Here is an 18,253-nt window from a genome sequence, read left to right as displayed (position 1 = left end):
CTGTTTAGTCTCTCTTCAAATATATTTTTGGAATCTCCTTATACAATATAAGTTACAGGATAAAAAACCCAGTGGGGAAAAAATAAAATACCATAAACTGTTTCAAAGTCTACCTGTGTAAGGTTAAAAATTACATTTTGCCCCTTCTGAAAGAGACATTAGATTTCAAACCTACTAGTTTCAAGTTCCCCCCAATTTCAAGTTCCCCCCAAGCCTTCAGCTTCCTCATCAGCAAAGTGCTCATGCCTTTCACCTGAGATAACTCAGAAGGCTATTGTGAGAATGCATTGAATTCAAACTGGAAAACAAAACAAAACAAAAATCTCTAAATAAGGGCTGCACAAAATCAAGTGGGAAACATAAAACCATACAGGGAAGAAACTGAATTCATGACAAGAGAGGGCATACAATTTGTCACTTTTATTTCTCACACACACACAAAAATGGATCTAGAGCAAGTTATGCCACTCATTAAGATGTGCACAGCTGTGTGTTACAACAGTCTCTGGAAACTTGTCTGTTTGGTGAAAGATTTTCAATAAATGGGAGAAAGAAAACCAATGTGCTAGAAAGACACAAGGTGGTGTCTGTCTCCTGGCTACTTCCCACGAAATTCCCCTATTTCACCAGAAAGCATGTGGGAAATCAGAAGAAGAAAAAGTCCTAGCTGACCCTCGGGCTCTCTGGATGGCAGCTCTGTTGAGCTTCCAGCTGCCATTTCCTGGAACCCTCATCAGCAGCCATGTCCACAGGTACGTGCCAGGCTCCCTGATCCCCAAGGTGGCCCTATTCAAAGGTGGCTCTCTGCTGCTAGGTCCCAGCTGAGATTTCCTGTCCCTAAGGACCCACCTATCTGCCCACAGTGGGGCACCATGAGACAAATGAAGTGCTATTCTATCTTTGGTTTGGGGAACCAAGTTCATTCTTCATTCAGAAAACTAGATTCATTACTGTACTCCACTCTAAGATTTACTGCTGAGGACAAGCATTTTAAGGAAAAGTATTTAGAAAAGGCCTGTAAGCACTTAATTTTTGCATGCCCAGGACATGACTCAATACCTGTAAGCAGCCTCTGATACGTATACTTGCTCAGCCAGAATCATGGAATATGGGAATTAGAAGACAGCTCAGAAAATGAGAACCCACAGAATGGTGTGTTCTGCCCAGTGTCACATGGCGAGCACTGAAAACACATTCTGTTTTTCAGGGGGCCTTAGACTTAAAAAAGAAAAGCCATTTACTGAAACGGAAATAAAAGTTCAGAAGAAGCTGCTGTATGTAGAAGGTCACACAGTGATTGTGAACAGAGACATCAAGAGGGGTCTGGCCTGTGCTGGACACTTCAGTGATTTGGGCTGGGCTGCGAGCGTCCACAGATACAGTAAGGTTGAGATAAACACAAACAAAGAAAAGCAGCTCCAGCCCAAGGTGCTGAAACAAGCTGTTACACCCCCGTTTGGCAATGAGAACCACCATGGCACAGAATAATGACACACATTCGGGCACCAAGCTGTCTCTCCTCTACCCCCTTGCTTATTATCCTGACAAAGAATGTATATTCCAAAAGTCAACCTCACTCTTCTAATTAAAAGGAAAAAATAAATAAATCACAATTTAAAAAGAAAAAGGTCCCCCTGTAAAATACAAACTACATTTAAACTGGTCACATTATACAAGTGCACATTTAACCTTCAGAAGCTTCAAACCTCTGGATTGGGTTATGCAGAGTTGTAAGCAGGACTTTGTGGTTTCAGTGAAGAAGTCATGGTACAATTGAAATCACTGTAAGAAATAAGTGATTTTTAAAGCACACACACAGATATACACTTGCCTTAAGAGTAATATATATATATATATATATATATATATATACAACACAGCAGCTACATGGGTGGTCAGCCAGGTCAAGGGCATGGGTGTGTGAACGAGAAGCCCTCTGCTCCCTGCCTCATGAGGAAGCCCCCAGAAAGGATTCAGCAGCAACAAGTCTATAGCACAAATGTGAACAGCATCATCCCTGAAAAGACCCAGTTAGCCGACTGCCCTATAGGAGCCACTTGAGCCTAAACCCTGTGGGAAAAGACCTAGTTACAGTACATCCTACTGCATACACTTGAAATAGAACAGTGTGGCTTTTTTCCAGACTATTATAATTTTTCATGCTTTTTGAAAAAAATTAAAACTGAAGACTGCTTCAGTCTGTGATGAAGTGAGGTGAATCCATATCAAAAAGCAGAGCTCATAGTCCACAGGATTTCGTGAACAGAATGCTTATCTGATTAATAAGCCTTCATCCTTCTTCCCTCAGAAGGCAACCCTCCTGTAGCTCCAAGGCAGGGATCATTGAGAAGTCCAGGAAAAGCACTCCAGTGGTAAAGACATCCAAGCTGTGCACCTCTTCCCTGTTGGGGGTCAGCTACGAAGACAGTTGGTGGTGGGGGGCCTAAACTAGACAAACACAGATGAGTGTCCACTCTAATCAGGCCCAGAAATGGAAGCTCCAGCTTAGGAGCTAGAAGCCCCAAGCAGGCACTCCAGAGCTGGGCAACACTGTCTTCCAGGATGTTAAAAGCTTTGGTTTTAAAAACAAAAATTGACTTCTTTCCAACTCAAAGCTATAATAGGTTACTCACAACCCAGATCATAAGCATATGGACTGTATACACAGATTTTTTTTTTTTAAATCCACAAATAGAAATACTGGTTTAAAAAAAAAAGTGAGTTGAAGCTTGTCTTTGTCCAGCTAGGCTTGCCTGGGAGCCCTGCCCCTCACTCAGCCCTGTTTCTGCTCTCCTGGCCCTGGGTGGCCCCTATTTGTCCTCCGTGGCAGCTGTCAGCATCCCCTTGTCGGTCAGGTGAGACTTGAGCGTGTTGAAGATATGCAGCTGCTGATCTGGCCTCAAGGTCAGGAACTGCTGAACCAGCTTACTTGGGTTTGGGCCTCTGCAAGAGGATGAAGAAACAACAGTGAGCAAAGCAGGAGCCAAGCAACTTCAAGGGCCTGATTATTTTAGTGGTTGTTCCCTTCCTGGATTCTCTACTAATGGAGGGTAGGGGACCTCAGAGAATCCATAACTAATAGCAACTGAAAACTGCATTCATATTTGGGATTTTTTTCACTTAAACTGAGAAGTAGATGAAATTCTAAAATCTGCCAATTTGGTTCAGAGGAAAGGTACTATACCTGATAAAACTAGCAATATACACATTGACAAAGGTGGCCATCAGATACTGGCAGTCAAAGCGATCCATGATGCCTCCATGGCCAGGAATGGTATTGGCAAAGTCCTGTTAGAGGAAGGAAAGGATTGGTAAGCCTGGCTTCATCCAAGTCAAAACCTTGTCTATGGTCACACCTCAGTGTCCACCTACTGTACTCAATAGCTAAGGGCAACAGAAAGTGAAAAATATTGATTCAGGTGCTGAAGCTATAGTATACAATCTTATTAAATTATAAATATCTCTTCTGAAGAAAGATTAACATAAAAGAGTATCATAAAACTGAAACCCAACCACGGAATTTTCTTAGAAACAATGTATCTTCCTTTATCCTACTTAAATTCCATGCATGGGTGAAGAGCACACATTAACAGTCAGGGTTCACAGCCTGGTATTTTGAAGGGGGTGGTAGTTGATGAGGTGAGACAGGAGGAGGAAGGCAGAAGATGGTGAGAAGGGGCCTGGCTGGGAGACAACGAGAGAACAAAAAGCGTTTTCCTACTTTGATTTTAAAGGCTCGTTTGAATCCACTAGCGAAGAACCCTCCGAAGGGGCCGATGAGCGAGGCAAAAGTAGAGAGGGCAATGCTGTGAATCTGGAAGGGGTACATCCGGACTGTTTTCTAAAAAGAATAAATGAAATCAATTCAGATGCCTGCAAGCCCAGGCTTATTACTTGTTACCATTAAAAAAAAAAAAAAAAAACACCTCTTTATGAATTATATCTACCCCCCCCCAAAATTAGAAAAAAGACTGGTTTAGGAGTTCTGTTTCTGCTAAATCTCTAATACACTGCTTAACAGAGGACATTAATATATTATGCATTCAGACTACAGCAATATGTTTTGTTTGAAGTATATGAAGAAAATCCAGTCCTATAAGGATACATCGTTGAAAAAAGGAAGATTATTTTAGCAGTCTTTTCAGATAATTACAGGGATTCTTTTTTGATACTACACCAAAACTTGACAAGTGATAGGTTTCTAAAAAATTGGTGCAATGTGAAATCTGAAATCCTATCAATAATTTTTTTGTACTCTCACATTAAAATCCATTGGTCTATATCGCACTTTGAATAGATCATTTTATCCATGTATGACTGTGTAACACCATGCATTGGCCATTTCAAAAATACTGGTTCAATGAGTTACATAAATCTGCCATATGTAGACACATTTGCCATACAATGTCAAAATGTCATATGTTAAAATCACCACAGATCCCATGAGAAAAGCCTTCAAGTATTACAAAGTTATCAAACTTACGTGGCAGGTATATACTTTCCAAAATTCTAATTTTTACTTGAAAACCAAATTTTATCATTGGTAACAATTACTGTCAGTTGTTTTCTGGAAGTGACAAATCTCACTTCATTTCTTTTTAAGAAAAATGTCTGCCAAAAACCCATATATGAAAAACTATAGTTTCTCAGTTCTTTTCAATTAAAATTTATGTCCCCATAAAAAAGCCACCAGTACAGCTCAGAACTCAAACAGGTGCACACAAACTCTTCCTTTAGGTAAGCACTGTCCTGCAGCATTCAGCAGAAGTATTTTATGTATACTTTCCATTTTGGCACCAGAGTATTAGGAGATGTATAGTCAAGGGTCAAGATTTAATAAAATTAATAATTTTACTATTTCATCAAAGACACTGTTAAGATAAGCTGGGCAGGTCTTCTTGTGAGTGTGTGGCATAATGAACCCAATGACAGTCCAGTTTGGTGCCACTGCCTTCACTCATGCTAAGGTGTCAGCAGGCTTGCCCACCACTGCTTTTGCACCACCATGGCAAATGATGACAAAATGAAAAGCAAATGATTTCATTATGTTATGAAAAAAAAACAACTCTGATCTCACAGATACCCTCAAAGCATCTCAGGGTGCCCCAGGAACCAAAAGCACATTTTCGGAACTCTGGTCTTAATAATTTGAGGTAGGAGGAAACATCTCCTCCTGTCCTCACCCTGAACTCACTTAAGCAATTCTCTTCCATCCTGGGGTTTACAGCTTTGGGGAGGAAAGAAGCTAGGTTCTGGGGGGAAGGCAGTGGTAGAGAGGGGGCTCTCTTTGTAGTCACTAACCAGCCGAGGATCATTCGCCCATGTGAGCAGCACATACCCATCCAATGATCGACTGGATCACCCCAGGAATGTTGTACTCCTGCAGCCGAAACAGGCCCGAGGGCTCACAGTCCACAGTGAAGCTGTTGGTATCATTGTTGTACTCCACAGGGCAGACGAAACATCTGTACCCGGACATCACATAGGACAGCTGAGGATAAGAACAGACAGACAAAGGAGACAAGTTCCAGCCATCTTGCCTGGGCAGTAGGCACCTGGTTAGGCCATGCTCCTCATAGTACCTAGCACCCTAATTGCAATAAATCAGAGGTTCATGTGTCACCATATGTGTTATTTTACCTGAATTCTGGAAAAAAATGAAAAAGAGACTTATGGTCTACTGAGGCCTCACATGTACTTGCTCCAACATCCAGGTCCTGAATAAATCCAGGAAAGACCTAAAGGTATCTGGGCAAGAACTATAAGAAGTTTTGTTCTATTTGGAGGACCTATGGTTCATTTTTCTCAGGATCTCTTAATTCGAAATGACAAGTGGTGAGGGGAGCGGTATAGTGAGAGGGCGACAACGAGGAGGAAAGAAGCAGAAGACCACTAAAGAGGGGAGTGAGTCTTAAAGGATAGCTAGACAGCTCTGAAAAGGGGAGAGACTGGCTTGAAGGTCAGAGGCAGGGAATGGTGCTCTAGAAACGGGTGGTAAGTCACTTCCCTCCAGGCAAGGCACACGCAGGAGAAAATCTGGGTTAGGATGGCATGTCCCACCTCACCCCTTAATCTCAGGCCAAGTAACAAACGCCTGGACACGAACGCCATCTCCTGAGTGTCACCAGACCTCAGCATGAGAGGAGTGCAAGTTGTACATGGCCTCTGCTCCTCTACCGCCAAGACCCTGCTTGAAGACTGGCAAATAGAGGTTTACAGCTCTGCTGTATGCTGTACAGCTGATGCTGCCCATGCCATGTTCACGCCCTGCTACAGGGCAAGGTTACCATTCAGCAGGACAGAGTCCTTGGCCTTGGGAGACAAGCTCATTAACCCGGGATGGGCTCTGAAGGTGGGTGGGAGGCCTCTACCCAACCCTCACCCAGCTACCTACCAGAAGGCCAAAGACCACAGTAGCAAAGAAGCCTCCAATGAAGCCTTCCCAAGTCTTCTTCGGGGACAGCTGTGGACAGAGAGCAAGTTCTTAACAAAATGCATTTTGATAACTCTGGCTTTGGGAATAATGATTATTTAAAGTCTTTCTACTATTAAAAAAACCTCATTCAATTAACCACTTCACTTTCTAAAATACCCCATTCTTGGTTTCCTTGTATAGCCTGACAGCCCTCAGTTTCCTTTCTATTTCAATTGGTCAAATAATTTAATTATAAAACAGTAAACTAATTAAATGACAACATTCAAATTCAGATCAAGGCCCTAAAAGTGTACCTACACGGTCTATAAAATATTTTCTCTATCAGCTCTTTATTTTTTAACACATGAGTAACTGTTCAGTCTTCCTTTGGCTTTTCTCTTGAATCTAATTTATTACTAGCCTTTCTCCAGGACGACATGAAGATGTACACACCATGCAGATCTCTTCTGTCTCCAAGCTGATCTACTTGAAAGCACTACCCCGGCCTCACGGTAATGGTCCATGTTAGGGTGATCCGTTTACCTTGATGAGTGGGGTCCGACCAAAGAAGAAGCCAAACATATAGGCCATGATGTCATTACAGATCACACAAGAAATGGGGACAATGAACCTAGGAAATTAAACCAAAGTAAGAATCAACTCTACCAAGATGATACCTCCAAAGTCCACAAAACAATGCTATTCATAAATTTCCGTACCAAAATAACCAAACAGTACTTATTACCCATTAACGAATAAGTTTAAAAGAACAAAAATGCTACCGAGTACCTGGCAGCAGACTGAGCGACTTCACTTCACTTTCACCTTGCACACAGCAGCATGCGAATGTTTACTGAATGACTACTGAATAAATGGAGGTGGTATTCTATATAAAATGCCATGTTCTTTTTCACTACAAAGTAATATAAAATTTTTAAGTATACAGAAAAGAAAAAATTAAAAATTGTCCTTGTTTCCCCTATTCCTATCTCCATTCTCCAAAATAACTACTTTTAATCATTTCTGACTCTTCTTCTTCTAGTAGTTACCTCCATTATTCTGTTACATTTATTATCTATTTCATAATTGATTTGTTTTGTTTTGTTTTTTACTGTTTATTACTAGCTCTTATGAGCCCAATTTTCCCCCAGGACTACACAGACAGCAAGACCAAGATTTGATACATAAGTGCATATAGCCAGATTTCTCCTCTGCCTCCTTCTGCTAGTGGTCTGACCATCTCTACCACAAAAAAAGAGGGGGGACAATTTCCACACTTGTACCATCTCTCTCTTCTCCTCACTCTCTATTCTCTGACAGTCACTTCTTAAAATTTTTAAAATTTCCTCTATAGTTGAACATAATATACATAAATCCTAGCCCCTAAACTACAGGCTTTATTTTTCTGACTCCCTGTTTGTTAAGGGAGAGATTTAAAGCACCTGTATCCACCCAATCACCCATATTATTTACTTTGTTGAGGCTTCCACATATTCTCTGCTCTACAACTGTAATCAAGTCTTGAAGGTTCCATCTAAAAACCAATAATTAAGAGATTTTAATATGATTCACTCTAGAACAAAATCTATGTCTAGCCCTAAAGATAAGAACTTAGCATGAGCCTCTCTTTGGAATTATTTAACAAACACTCTGAAAGAGAGGAAGAATATGCCTTCCCACTGTTTTAAACATAATAATGCCCTCACAGTATGCCATTATCATTGTTTTAAACATGATAATGCCCTAAGGCTCTAAAGAACCTCTTGATGAGGGTGAAGGAGGAGAGTGAAAAAACCGGCTTAAAACTCAATATTAACATTTAGATGAGCTAGTCTTTATATATTCTAAGCTCTTTATATATTTTCACTAATTTATTCCTCAGGCAGTAGGTATGACAGCATCTTCATTCTGAGAACAGGAAACAAAGGCATGGTCCGGGATCTTAATCACAGTACTTTAGTATCTCTGTTGTTGTTGTTCAGTGGCTAAGTCATGACCAACTCTTTGCGACTGCAACATGCTAGGCTTCCCTGTTCTTCACTATCTCCTGGAGTTTGCTCAAACTCATGTCCATTGAGTCGGTGATGCCATCCAACCATCTCATCCTCTGTCGTCCCCTTCTCCTCCTGTCCCCAATCCCTCCCAGCATCAGAGTCTTTTCAAATGAGTCAGCTCTTCACATCAGGTGGCCAAAGTATTGGAATTTCAGCTTCAGCATCAGTCCTTCCAGTGAACACCCAGGACTGATCTCCTTTAGGATGGACTGGTTGGATCTCCTTGCAGTCCCAGGGACTCTCAAGAGTCTTCTCCAACACCGCAGTTCAAAAGCATCAATTCATCTGCACTCAGCCTTCTTTGTAGTCCAACTCTCACATCCATACAGGACCACTGGAAAAACCAGAACCTTGACTAGACGGACCTTTGTTGGCAAAGTAATGTCTCTGCTTTTTAATATGCTATCTAGGGTGGTCATAACTTTCCTTCCAAGGAGCAAGCATCTTTTAATTTCATGGCTGCAGTCCACCATCTGCAGTGATTTTGCAGCCCAAAAAAATAAAGTCTGACACTGTTTCCACTGTCTTCCCATCTATTTCCCATGAGGTGATGGGACCAGATGCCATGATCCTAGTTTTCTGAATGTTAAGCTTTAAGCCAACTTTTTCACTCTCCTCTTTCACTTTCATCAAGAGGCTTTTTAGTTCCTCTTAACTTTCTGCCATAAGGGTGGTGTCATCTGCATATCTGAGGTTATTGATATTTCTCCCGGCAATCTTGATTCCAGCTTGTCCTTCTTCCAGCCCAGCATTTCTCATGATGTACTCTGCACATAAGTTAAATAAGCAGGGTGACAATATACAGCCTTGACGTACTCCTTTTCCTATTTAGAACCAGTCTGTTGTTCCATGTCCAGTTCTAACTGTTGCTTCCTGACCTGCATACAAGTTTCTCAAGAGGCAGGTCATAAGACTCGCCAAAACTAGAGAAAGCCTGTGTACAGTCAAAAGTAAATAAATAAATACTCAGTTGCTATCACTGCTCATTTTTTCCAGGTGTGGATTCTTATGGAATTTTCAAAGCTCTTTTATAATTATTGATCTGTTCAAGTTTTCTTCTTTGTGACTTTTACTCGGTGTCCTCTTGCCAGGAAATGATTTTTTCCTTCTTGATTTCCATATTTGTTGCCATACAGTTGCACTGTCCTGGACTCTTTAAATATCCCTATAGCTGTTGGTTTAGAACAGCGGTTCTCAAAGTGTAGGTCCTGACCAGCAGCATCAGCATCACCTGAGAATGTACTAGAAATGGAGTTCTCAGGCTTCACCCCATAGCTACTGAGGCAGAAAATCAAAAGTGGGGCCCAGCAATCTGTGTTGTAACTAAGCCTGCAGGTGCTGCTGATATGCTCAGGTGAGAACTGCCAACTTAGCAAATGGGGTTTCTCAGTTCTCCTATACATAAGAACACCCACAAAATAAAAGGAAAAATGCCCCTCACTAACATCACTCACCAGATCATTCCTTCAAATAGGTTGTGGATAACAAGATGTGACTGTGTTACAACAATCAGTAATGTTACATGGGTCCAGCCAAACTGCAAAAGAAGATAAAGGATAAATGTTACCTATCAGTTTACCTTGAAAGAAACTTCAAATAATAGCTAATACCAAACAGAAAATTGTTGAGAAACAGGTAGGAAAGATATCTGCTTCTGTATCTGTCTTATTGGAAATGAAAAGCTACAGAACAGGCCTCGAGAAGAACTATGTTTCCCAGTTACAGTTCCCAACAAAAGGAGGGTGCACGTGGCCCACTAGTTAGTCCTTTTATGCTCCAAAAGCCTGGGTACTTCTTGTTTTCTTAGCATTTACTGAGAGATTAGGACACTCAGAGAGGGGGTGTTTTTAAGTTGAGGGAGCAATACAGCAGGTAGGCTATCTATGGTCTATGTCTAAGGTGTCACCTAGAGCCTTACCTAGAGGCCACACTCAGATCCAGATGGGAGAGACTGCTTACGGTATATAACAGTGATTAGGTCTAGGTGGATAAGAAGCCACCAAACTTCACAAGGGATGCCTCTTTCACCCTCCAGGTTTCAGATGCACAAGAACAGACTACATTCCAAAGTTCTGATTTATCACCGAAAGGTGATAGGCCTGTGGGGTTTCCGCAGAATTTCACTTATATCAAGAGTTTTGACACTGACACATTTTGACACTACCCTTACCATGTAGAACTGCAATCGATAATGCTTCTTGACCAGACTCAGCACAAACATGCAGAATCCTAGTTTGAGAAGGAAGGAAGAGAAAGGGCAAAATGAATCACATTCTGCATTTATCTTTGTCCTAGTCATTTCCTTTAGCTGTGTCATATGGTCCTTTGCTAATTTTCTGGCAACAGCTAGCCAGGGCACAAATCCATTGTCCTAGGGAATAAAATCAGTTATTCAGATAGACAGTCAGAAGGGAAAAATGACTACTTCAAGACAATCAAAGGAAGACAATATTTTAAAATTTTACAGATTACACTCAACTTAGGATACTGTTCACCAGACAGAAATGTTTTGATTCTAGAACAGGGGCTGATAATGGTCAGGCCGGCTGCCATTGTTTTGTTGTTGTTGTTAAACTCACTGGCACCCAAAGCACGGCAACACTGCCCTAGCTGGTAGCTCAGTTATTAGCATGGCAACTCATCATCGAGGTTAGCTGCCTGTTTTTATAAACAAACTCGTATGAGAACACAGCCATAACTATTTGTTTACGTGTTATCCAGGGTTTCTTTTGTGCTACAATAGCAGAACTAAGGAGCTGCAGGAGAGACTCCATAGCCACCAAAACCTGTAATATTATTATCTGGACCTTAAGAAACCAATCTCTATCCTAAAGAACAGGTCTGGCAGAATGGGGATCCGCATGGTATAAGGCTAAGGTCATCCTTGCATTGCTTTCCTACTGACCCACATGACTAAAACCTCTAGCAAGAGAATGGATTTTACCCACAAGTGTGCTGGGTCCCTCAAAAGCCCTGCCCAGAAGAGAGCATATCACTGTTCTAGACCTCTGGCCTCCCTTTGTGGGGCTGCTTCCAGGCTCTGAGGCATGCTTTCTGACTATCCTCAACACATCAGACCTCTCAGCAGTAGACTTAATATTCAGTAGCCAGGTATCATTCAGAAAGCCAAGTATCACTATCAAGTTGATGAAAAAATAGGTCAAATTGAAATTTAGGTCAGAGTCAGAACAAATTTCCCATATGCCTCAAACTGGTTTTCAGGGTAACCATGAAGAACATTAGCATTATTTGAATTCCTGTATTGTCTCAACTGAGTTTAGATTGACGGAGCAGTTTACCGTTTGTCAAATTTCAATATAGCTTATCAAATCCTCATAGTAACTCTGCCATTTTAGCTCTAGGTTACAGGAGAGCTAACTGAGACTCAAAGTAAGTTCCTGGCTCTTCTGAAGTCACAGGTCTTTTTAAATCCAAATCAATAAAATTTCTAATGCACTACAGTGTCCCTTTTTTAAAATTAATTTTTATTGGAATATACTTGATTTACAACGCTGTGTCAGTTTCAGGTGTCCAGCAAAGTGAATCAGTTATACATATACATACATCCACCTTTTAGATCCTTTTCCCTTATAGGTCATTACAGAGTTCCCTATGCTAGACAGTAAGTTCTTATTAGTTATCTGTTTTATATACAATAGTATGTATATGTCAATGAAAAGTCTTTTTTTAAATACAAGTTTCTGGATGGTTTTGTTCTGGTCACCCTGCAGAGTCTCTGCCAACAAGAGAGTCAGGACACAACAATGCTATGGGGTCCTTCAACAGAGGCTGAAACACATGGACAGGTGGCACAGACTACAGCTCCCGCAACCACACAAGCCCCTCAGCCTCATTTCTTTTAGTAGAGAGCTCCTACAGCTCATGGAAGGCAGAGTCCTTAGTTCTGCTTCCCTGTGTGGTCAGTTAAGTCATCAAAACTTTATATGAACCAAGAAAAGTCCCAACTCCAACTCAGCGGATATGCAAAAACAAGACATATGCAACAACTGGCAAGCCGCTTAGCACATACCTGTTAGATAGAGAGTGAAGGAAATGAACCGGTGGTATTTACTGAGAATCCGCAGAGGCTCCTCTCTCTGGACCAGAGTGAAGAAGTAATCTGTCACTGTTTCGCCATAGAAGAAATAATTTACACACAGCAGAAAGTACCTGTTAAGAAGACAGATCACTGCCGAAGGGAGCACACGTGGCCCCTCCCTTACAGCAAGGCTGTTAGGACCAGAGCAGCAGTCCACCCAACCCCTAGGAACCCCCCAGGCAGCCCACAGCAGGACAAGCAGACCACAGATCCCTGTCCTCTAGTGACCCTGAAGGTGAGGTATTTATCTAGAAATTTGTGGCTTTCATTCACTCTCCATTTATCACAAACTTGGGACCCAGTTTATGCCCCTTCTATAGCACTGCCAGGTCTAACAACACTCAGTCTATAAGACAACCCCCAGAAAAGTACCTCATTCCACTCTTCCTGATAGGAACTCTGCATGCTTATCAAAATGAAATTTCTCTGGCTTTCTGTCTGTCTGCTTGGTTCCTTTCTTCTCCCTGCCTGGAACATCCTCTTCATTTACCCACTTTATCACTCATTGCTCAAATACCACTGTCTTCATAAAACCCTGCATGATGGAATGTGGTATCTGCCTCCCCTGCCTTTATTTCTATAGTGCGAAATACTTGCTCTTTTCACTAAGCAATTAATTATGCTTCATCTCAGACTGTCTTCCTCTCTGATGCCTGGCTCTGACACACAAATCTTTCACTAGCATTAACTCATCACTTGTTTACAACCCCTCTCCTCAACTAGAGGGTGCTCCAAGGAGGGAGAAGCCATGGTCCATATACATGTGCAGCCTCACTAGTGTTTCTGAGTATGAGAATGAGCAACCCAACTCTAAACACTTAATAAATATCCAGACATCAAAGAAAGGGGAGAGCTTCTCTTATCTCTTCCATTTTTTTTTTAAATTGTGGAAGTTTAAGAACTCCCAAACAAGCTTTGTTTACATGAAAAACACTTCCTTTGAACAGTGACCACAGTCAGGGGTCAAACATCCTGAATGTGTTAATAAAATTCCTAACATTGCTTTCCAGCTATAGGAGACCCACAAGAGAAACCTACATCTTAACCCAGGGGGGCAGGCACAGGCCCTGTGGTGACTGCAAGGCAGCTTATGCTGCTGGGTGACAAGGAAGCATCTCTGAGAAGGATGTGTCCAGCCCAAATATGAGCATGTCAGCTCCCTTGGCCATAACCAAGTTGCTGGGGCCCAAAACACTACTTTCTGGCCTGGTAAGTTATGAAATCAATGCCCAAGACCCAGCACAGCAGAGTGAGAGGAGTCTCTATCTGCCCTAAGTCTTCTCAGGACTACACAATGCTCTGTTCACACATCACCACCTCGGAAGAGTGTGGTCAATACAGCAAAGGTTTCAGATCAGGAAGGTGTCTTGGACATCATCTGCACTACAGGTTTTGTTTTGGCTTCAAGATAGACAAGCCCAGAATTCTTTGGCAGTCCAATGGTTAGGACTTGCTCTCACTGGCCAGGCCCAGGTTCAATCCCTAGGCAGGGAACTAAGATCCTACATGCCACATAACACAGCCAAAAAAAAAAAACCTAAGGACATCCAAGCCCTTTCTTAGGAGGAGAAAGCTGAGCTCCTCTGAGGAGCCCAGATCCCTTGCATTCAGTCTCATGCCTGCCCACTGGCACCCAAGGAACCTCCAAGGAACTAGGACTCCAAAACCACAGGTTGAAAAGCACTGACTAGGTCACTACTATCTGTTTTAAGGATGAGCAAGCCAAATTCTAGAAACAGCAACACCAGCGTTGACAACTCCCAGATGACTATTGTGGGATGCTGGGATACCAGAGCACAAAAAATGTACTGATTTAGAAAACAGGGGCCATTGTGCAGTCTAAGGAATCCAAATATTGATGCAAATATGGTCACAGATGCAGCTGGTCTGGATTCTTCTAAGGAAGAACCACTCCTTCCAAGCCAGCCACTCAGTCTGGCCTAGGCAATACTTTGGTCTCAAAGGTGCTATGAAAGTCCATGGCCATCAACCCCTCCCTCCAACCACAACTGTAACTACCTACCACAAAACCTTTGTCCAAACCAGTTAAAGGTCTCTGTGGGGCTAGAGAGCTTACCAGCTGAGGGTTCTGAACCAGGGCAGGTCATAGGAGTGGTACACATTGTAGCCAATAGTGATAATCTCATGGAAACACTTAATCTGAACACACATCACCTGCAGGACACAAAAGAATTAAAACACTTGCTATCTCCTCAGTTCTTATCATCTGTGGAAACAGAAACCAACAGGTCAAAGGCCTTCAAGAAAAACCATTATATTTAAGAACAATGTCAGTCCTCCAGTGATTTCTGCTCCCCTCCTTTCTCTCACATCACTCAACAGGGTTGGGAGGCCCTTTATGTCACACAGAGCAGATCCAATTTCTCACAATAAATACATGCTTCTGAAACTCTGATTAACTTTTTATCGTAGAATCCCCCAGGACTCAGTCTCTTCCATTTTTGACTCTGAATAAAAATACATACTTGAAAAGTCCCAAACTGCTCTGCTCAGTCGTCAGTTGTATAGTCATTTGATGCTGTCTATGACAATGGGAAGACTCAGAACAAAGTACTGTGGACTGGAATTTTGTATCAAAAGTCCCAAACTTATGAGGGAGGCCCCAGGAAAACAAGAAACAAAATCAAGAGTCACACCAAATCATAGCCAGGTTCCCAGTTTGACCAAAGAGCTGAAGTAATAAAATCAAATTTTAAAGTGATCTTTAATCACCTACAACTGGCCCGTGCCAATGACCCTCCAGTTGGCTGTTGGAAGGTGAGAAATCATAGCTATTCTAAGGCGGATGTGGTCTGAGCAGCCAGGACCCCAAGTGATTCCCAGAACCAACCCAACACCTGGCACTTAAAATGACTAGACGTGCAGGGAAAACTGAAGGTAAAACTAAAATAGCAAGTAAATGGCACTTACAATCATCATTAAAACCATTGGTCCCAAGTAAATGATAATGAAGAAAAATGCAATCATCGCCAAGGTCAGGATGCCTCTCACCCACCAGTTCTTCCATCTAAGTTAGAGAGGAAGGGAAGGAGAAAACATGTTAGGAGCCCGAAAGAACTGAAGCACAAACTCAAGGTGGGTGATAAGAGGGCTCTTTCACTCTTATCTTTTTTTTCACTCTTATCTTTCTGGGATAAGAGGGCTCTGAGGTCAATGCTTTCCAGGAGTATGTCTTTCATCTTGACAGAGGCAGTAGCTATATGCTGGAAGAAGCAGATCACCTCACCTCATCAGAGCCATGACCTTATCTACACTAAACTCAGCAAGTGCTCAAGGCTTGCAATAAAAATACACCCAACTTGTTTTTTAATGAAGGAATCAGGCAAAAATCCCAAGGGAAATGTAATGTCTGCCTGCACCCCCCTTATGTATCTATTTACATGGCTTCTATGGGTGTCTCTGAGAAAAAACTATTAACATTTTTGCTGCAGCAGAATCCTACATTTCTCTGCTCCTGCATCACTATGGTAATAGAAGTATCAAACACAGTGGTAATAACAGCTATCACACCTGGCACATATGCACCTGGCACTTCTACAAGGACTTTCATGTGTATTAACTGATTCAACCCTCAATACTACTAGCTCTTACAGATGAGGAAGTGGATGTACAGATGATACCCTGTGAAGTGCTTAAGCTGGGAATTGAATCCTGGGAGCCAATCTGGCTCCAGAACCCGTAATCCTAATCACTGCACGATACAGCCTTTCAAAAGGACAAATGTGTGGGAGGCATGCCCAGGCACACTTTTATATAATGTTTTGGGGTCTTAGAGTTTGCCCACTTGGCTGGAATTAGAAGGACCAGAATCTCAAGGGACCAAAATTTTAACTCTGAATTCACCAAAGTTGAGATGTTTCTTAATTCCTACAGGGGAATCAAAGGACTGTCCAAAACAGACGTGTGGGGAGAAGGAAAACTGAATTCTGAACTAGAGATTTAGGCTCCACAGTGGAAAGCAGCCTGCCCAATAGTCACAGACCCCAAGGACCATTTATCTTCATGTGCTCTATCAGTGACTACTCCTATGGCCATGTATTCCTGCTCTTTGGACAGTACCTCCCAGCCAGCCTAGGGTACCCTTCAAGGGCCAGATCCACTCAGGCTGTGCTTGTAGTCACTGCTAAGTACTCAATAACACTCAGTGGAGCCTTAAGCAGAGGCAGGGGAGACTATAACCAATCAAAGTGGCAGGTCTGGGCCTCACAGATGTGGGCTCCTGCTACAAGACTGTGGGCTCTCTAAGGGCTTCAGGTCTTCCATGACACTTGGAGACCCAGAGCCCTCAGCAAGCACTTGCATGAGTAAGCCAAGCTACCTTGAAGACAAGCTGGAAAGCGCCCTGTTGAGAACCTCTGGGGTATCATCTGCAGAGGGTGGTAGGGAGACAGCTTCCACTCTGCTTTCACTGTCCGATGCAGTCTCTCCATCTACCTTCGCTTCTGACTCTGACTCCTGCACAGCAGAGAAACAGAAGAGGGAAAGATCAAAAACGCTGAGTAGGATACTGGGTGTAAACATCCAAAAGGACCCATCTACCTTTGAAAAAGCCTCTCCACCAACACCTAAGTCACACAGGGAATAGCTCCTGCTCTGCCACAAACCACAATAAGCTGGGGACTCTTGGAGCCACAGGACAACTAGTAGCTCTGGACAGGCTCTCTCAGGGGAAGCTGGGTGTGCAGGCTACTGTCCCCTGCAACAGAGCTCCCGAAAACCCATGGTGTTACTTCCAGGCTTCACAAGACCACCACGTGAGGAGGCCAGCCCCAGTCAGGTATGGAAGCCCTATGGGATCACTAACTCTAGTCAACACTTCACCAGGACTGGTGTGTACCACTGCCCTCCCCCTGCCACCAGGCCTGGGTGTCAGCAGACACTTCAAGGTCACTCACAGAGTTGCCACCAGGTCACAGTCATGTAAGGAAATGCCTGCAGGAACTCACCCTGCTCCCCAGCCTGTATGAATGGACCAGAGCATGCCAGCAACAGGTCCTCCATCCAAAGTACCAAGCTTTTATTTCTTAGGGGAATTTAGAATAGATGCCGTGAGAAGAGGTGCAGGAGAAATCAAATCACTTGAAATCAAAGTCATGATACTACACAGTATTTGAGTAGCCCTTCAGAATTTTGAGAGTATTTCCCGTACCTGTGAACATTTGAGCAGTTATGGAAGGAAGGAAAGGCAGATAGAAAGATCACTATTTATAAACGAAGGAACAGGAGCTCTGAGAAATTCAATAGTTGGCCCCAAATCTCCTATAACAGGTCTCTGACGGTAATGTGTTCATTCCACTACATTTCCTTTTATTTAAGCATCTCAGAATCCATTTTATTCTTCAGTTAAGTGATTCAGAACAAAGTAAACTGGTAATGGCAGCAGGATGTTTCACCAAATCATCCAAGATTTCATTACATACACGAAAAAACAAAAAGTTGTATCTTTTTTTCAAATTGAACAATGTGAATTTCTTTAGTGACTAATAAATATATGAAATTGAGCACCATTTCACACATTTCTTGGCCATTTTGACGTCTTCTTTTGTGAAGTGCCTGTCAAGTCACTGGTCAGTTTTCTACTGGGTTTCCTTGCTTTTTTTTATGTGTAGGAGTTTTTTTAATATGTCCCAAATTTAAGTACTTTGTATCACTAACATGTCCCCC

At 42.4% G+C, this 18,253-nt stretch overlaps 1 protein-coding gene and 1 non-coding gene across 2 annotated transcripts in view; both read right to left on the bottom strand.

The window, feature by feature from the left end:
* Positions 1 to 405: 405 nt before the first annotated feature.
* Positions 406 to 18,253, bottom strand: part of CDS2 (CDP-diacylglycerol synthase 2) — a 58,374-nt gene continuing 40,526 nt past the window's right edge. Inside the window, exons 2-13 of the mRNA XM_061126634.1 lie at positions 16,908 to 17,044; positions 15,500 to 15,596; positions 14,646 to 14,743; positions 12,500 to 12,639; positions 10,640 to 10,698; positions 9,924 to 10,006; positions 6,959 to 7,046; positions 6,395 to 6,463; positions 5,339 to 5,491; positions 3,722 to 3,841; positions 3,185 to 3,288; positions 406 to 2,943 (exon numbers count right to left, since the gene is read on the bottom strand). Of these exons, the coding sequence (XP_060982617.1) occupies positions 2,811 to 2,943; positions 3,185 to 3,288; positions 3,722 to 3,841; positions 5,339 to 5,491; positions 6,395 to 6,463; positions 6,959 to 7,046; positions 9,924 to 10,006; positions 10,640 to 10,698; positions 12,500 to 12,639; positions 14,646 to 14,743; positions 15,500 to 15,596; positions 16,908 to 17,044 (1,281 nt within the window). The 3' untranslated portion in view covers positions 406 to 2,810. The remainder of the gene's footprint in view (positions 2,944 to 3,184; positions 3,289 to 3,721; positions 3,842 to 5,338; positions 5,492 to 6,394; positions 6,464 to 6,958; positions 7,047 to 9,923; positions 10,007 to 10,639; positions 10,699 to 12,499; positions 12,640 to 14,645; positions 14,744 to 15,499; positions 15,597 to 16,907; positions 17,045 to 18,253) is intronic.
* LOC133045339 (small nucleolar RNA U6-53/MBII-28) lies at positions 11,018 to 11,119 on the bottom strand. Its single transcript, XR_009690212.1, has one exon. It is a non-coding gene; the product is annotated as a small nucleolar RNA U6-53/MBII-28 (small nucleolar RNA).

This window comes from Dama dama, chromosome 23, assembly GCF_033118175.1.
Source record: "Dama dama isolate Ldn47 chromosome 23, ASM3311817v1, whole genome shotgun sequence".
Classification (NCBI taxonomy): Eukaryota; Metazoa; Chordata; class Mammalia; order Artiodactyla; family Cervidae; genus Dama; species Dama dama.
The sequence above is the reverse complement of the archived record's forward strand: the minus strand, read 5'-3'. Positions and strand labels throughout refer to the sequence as shown.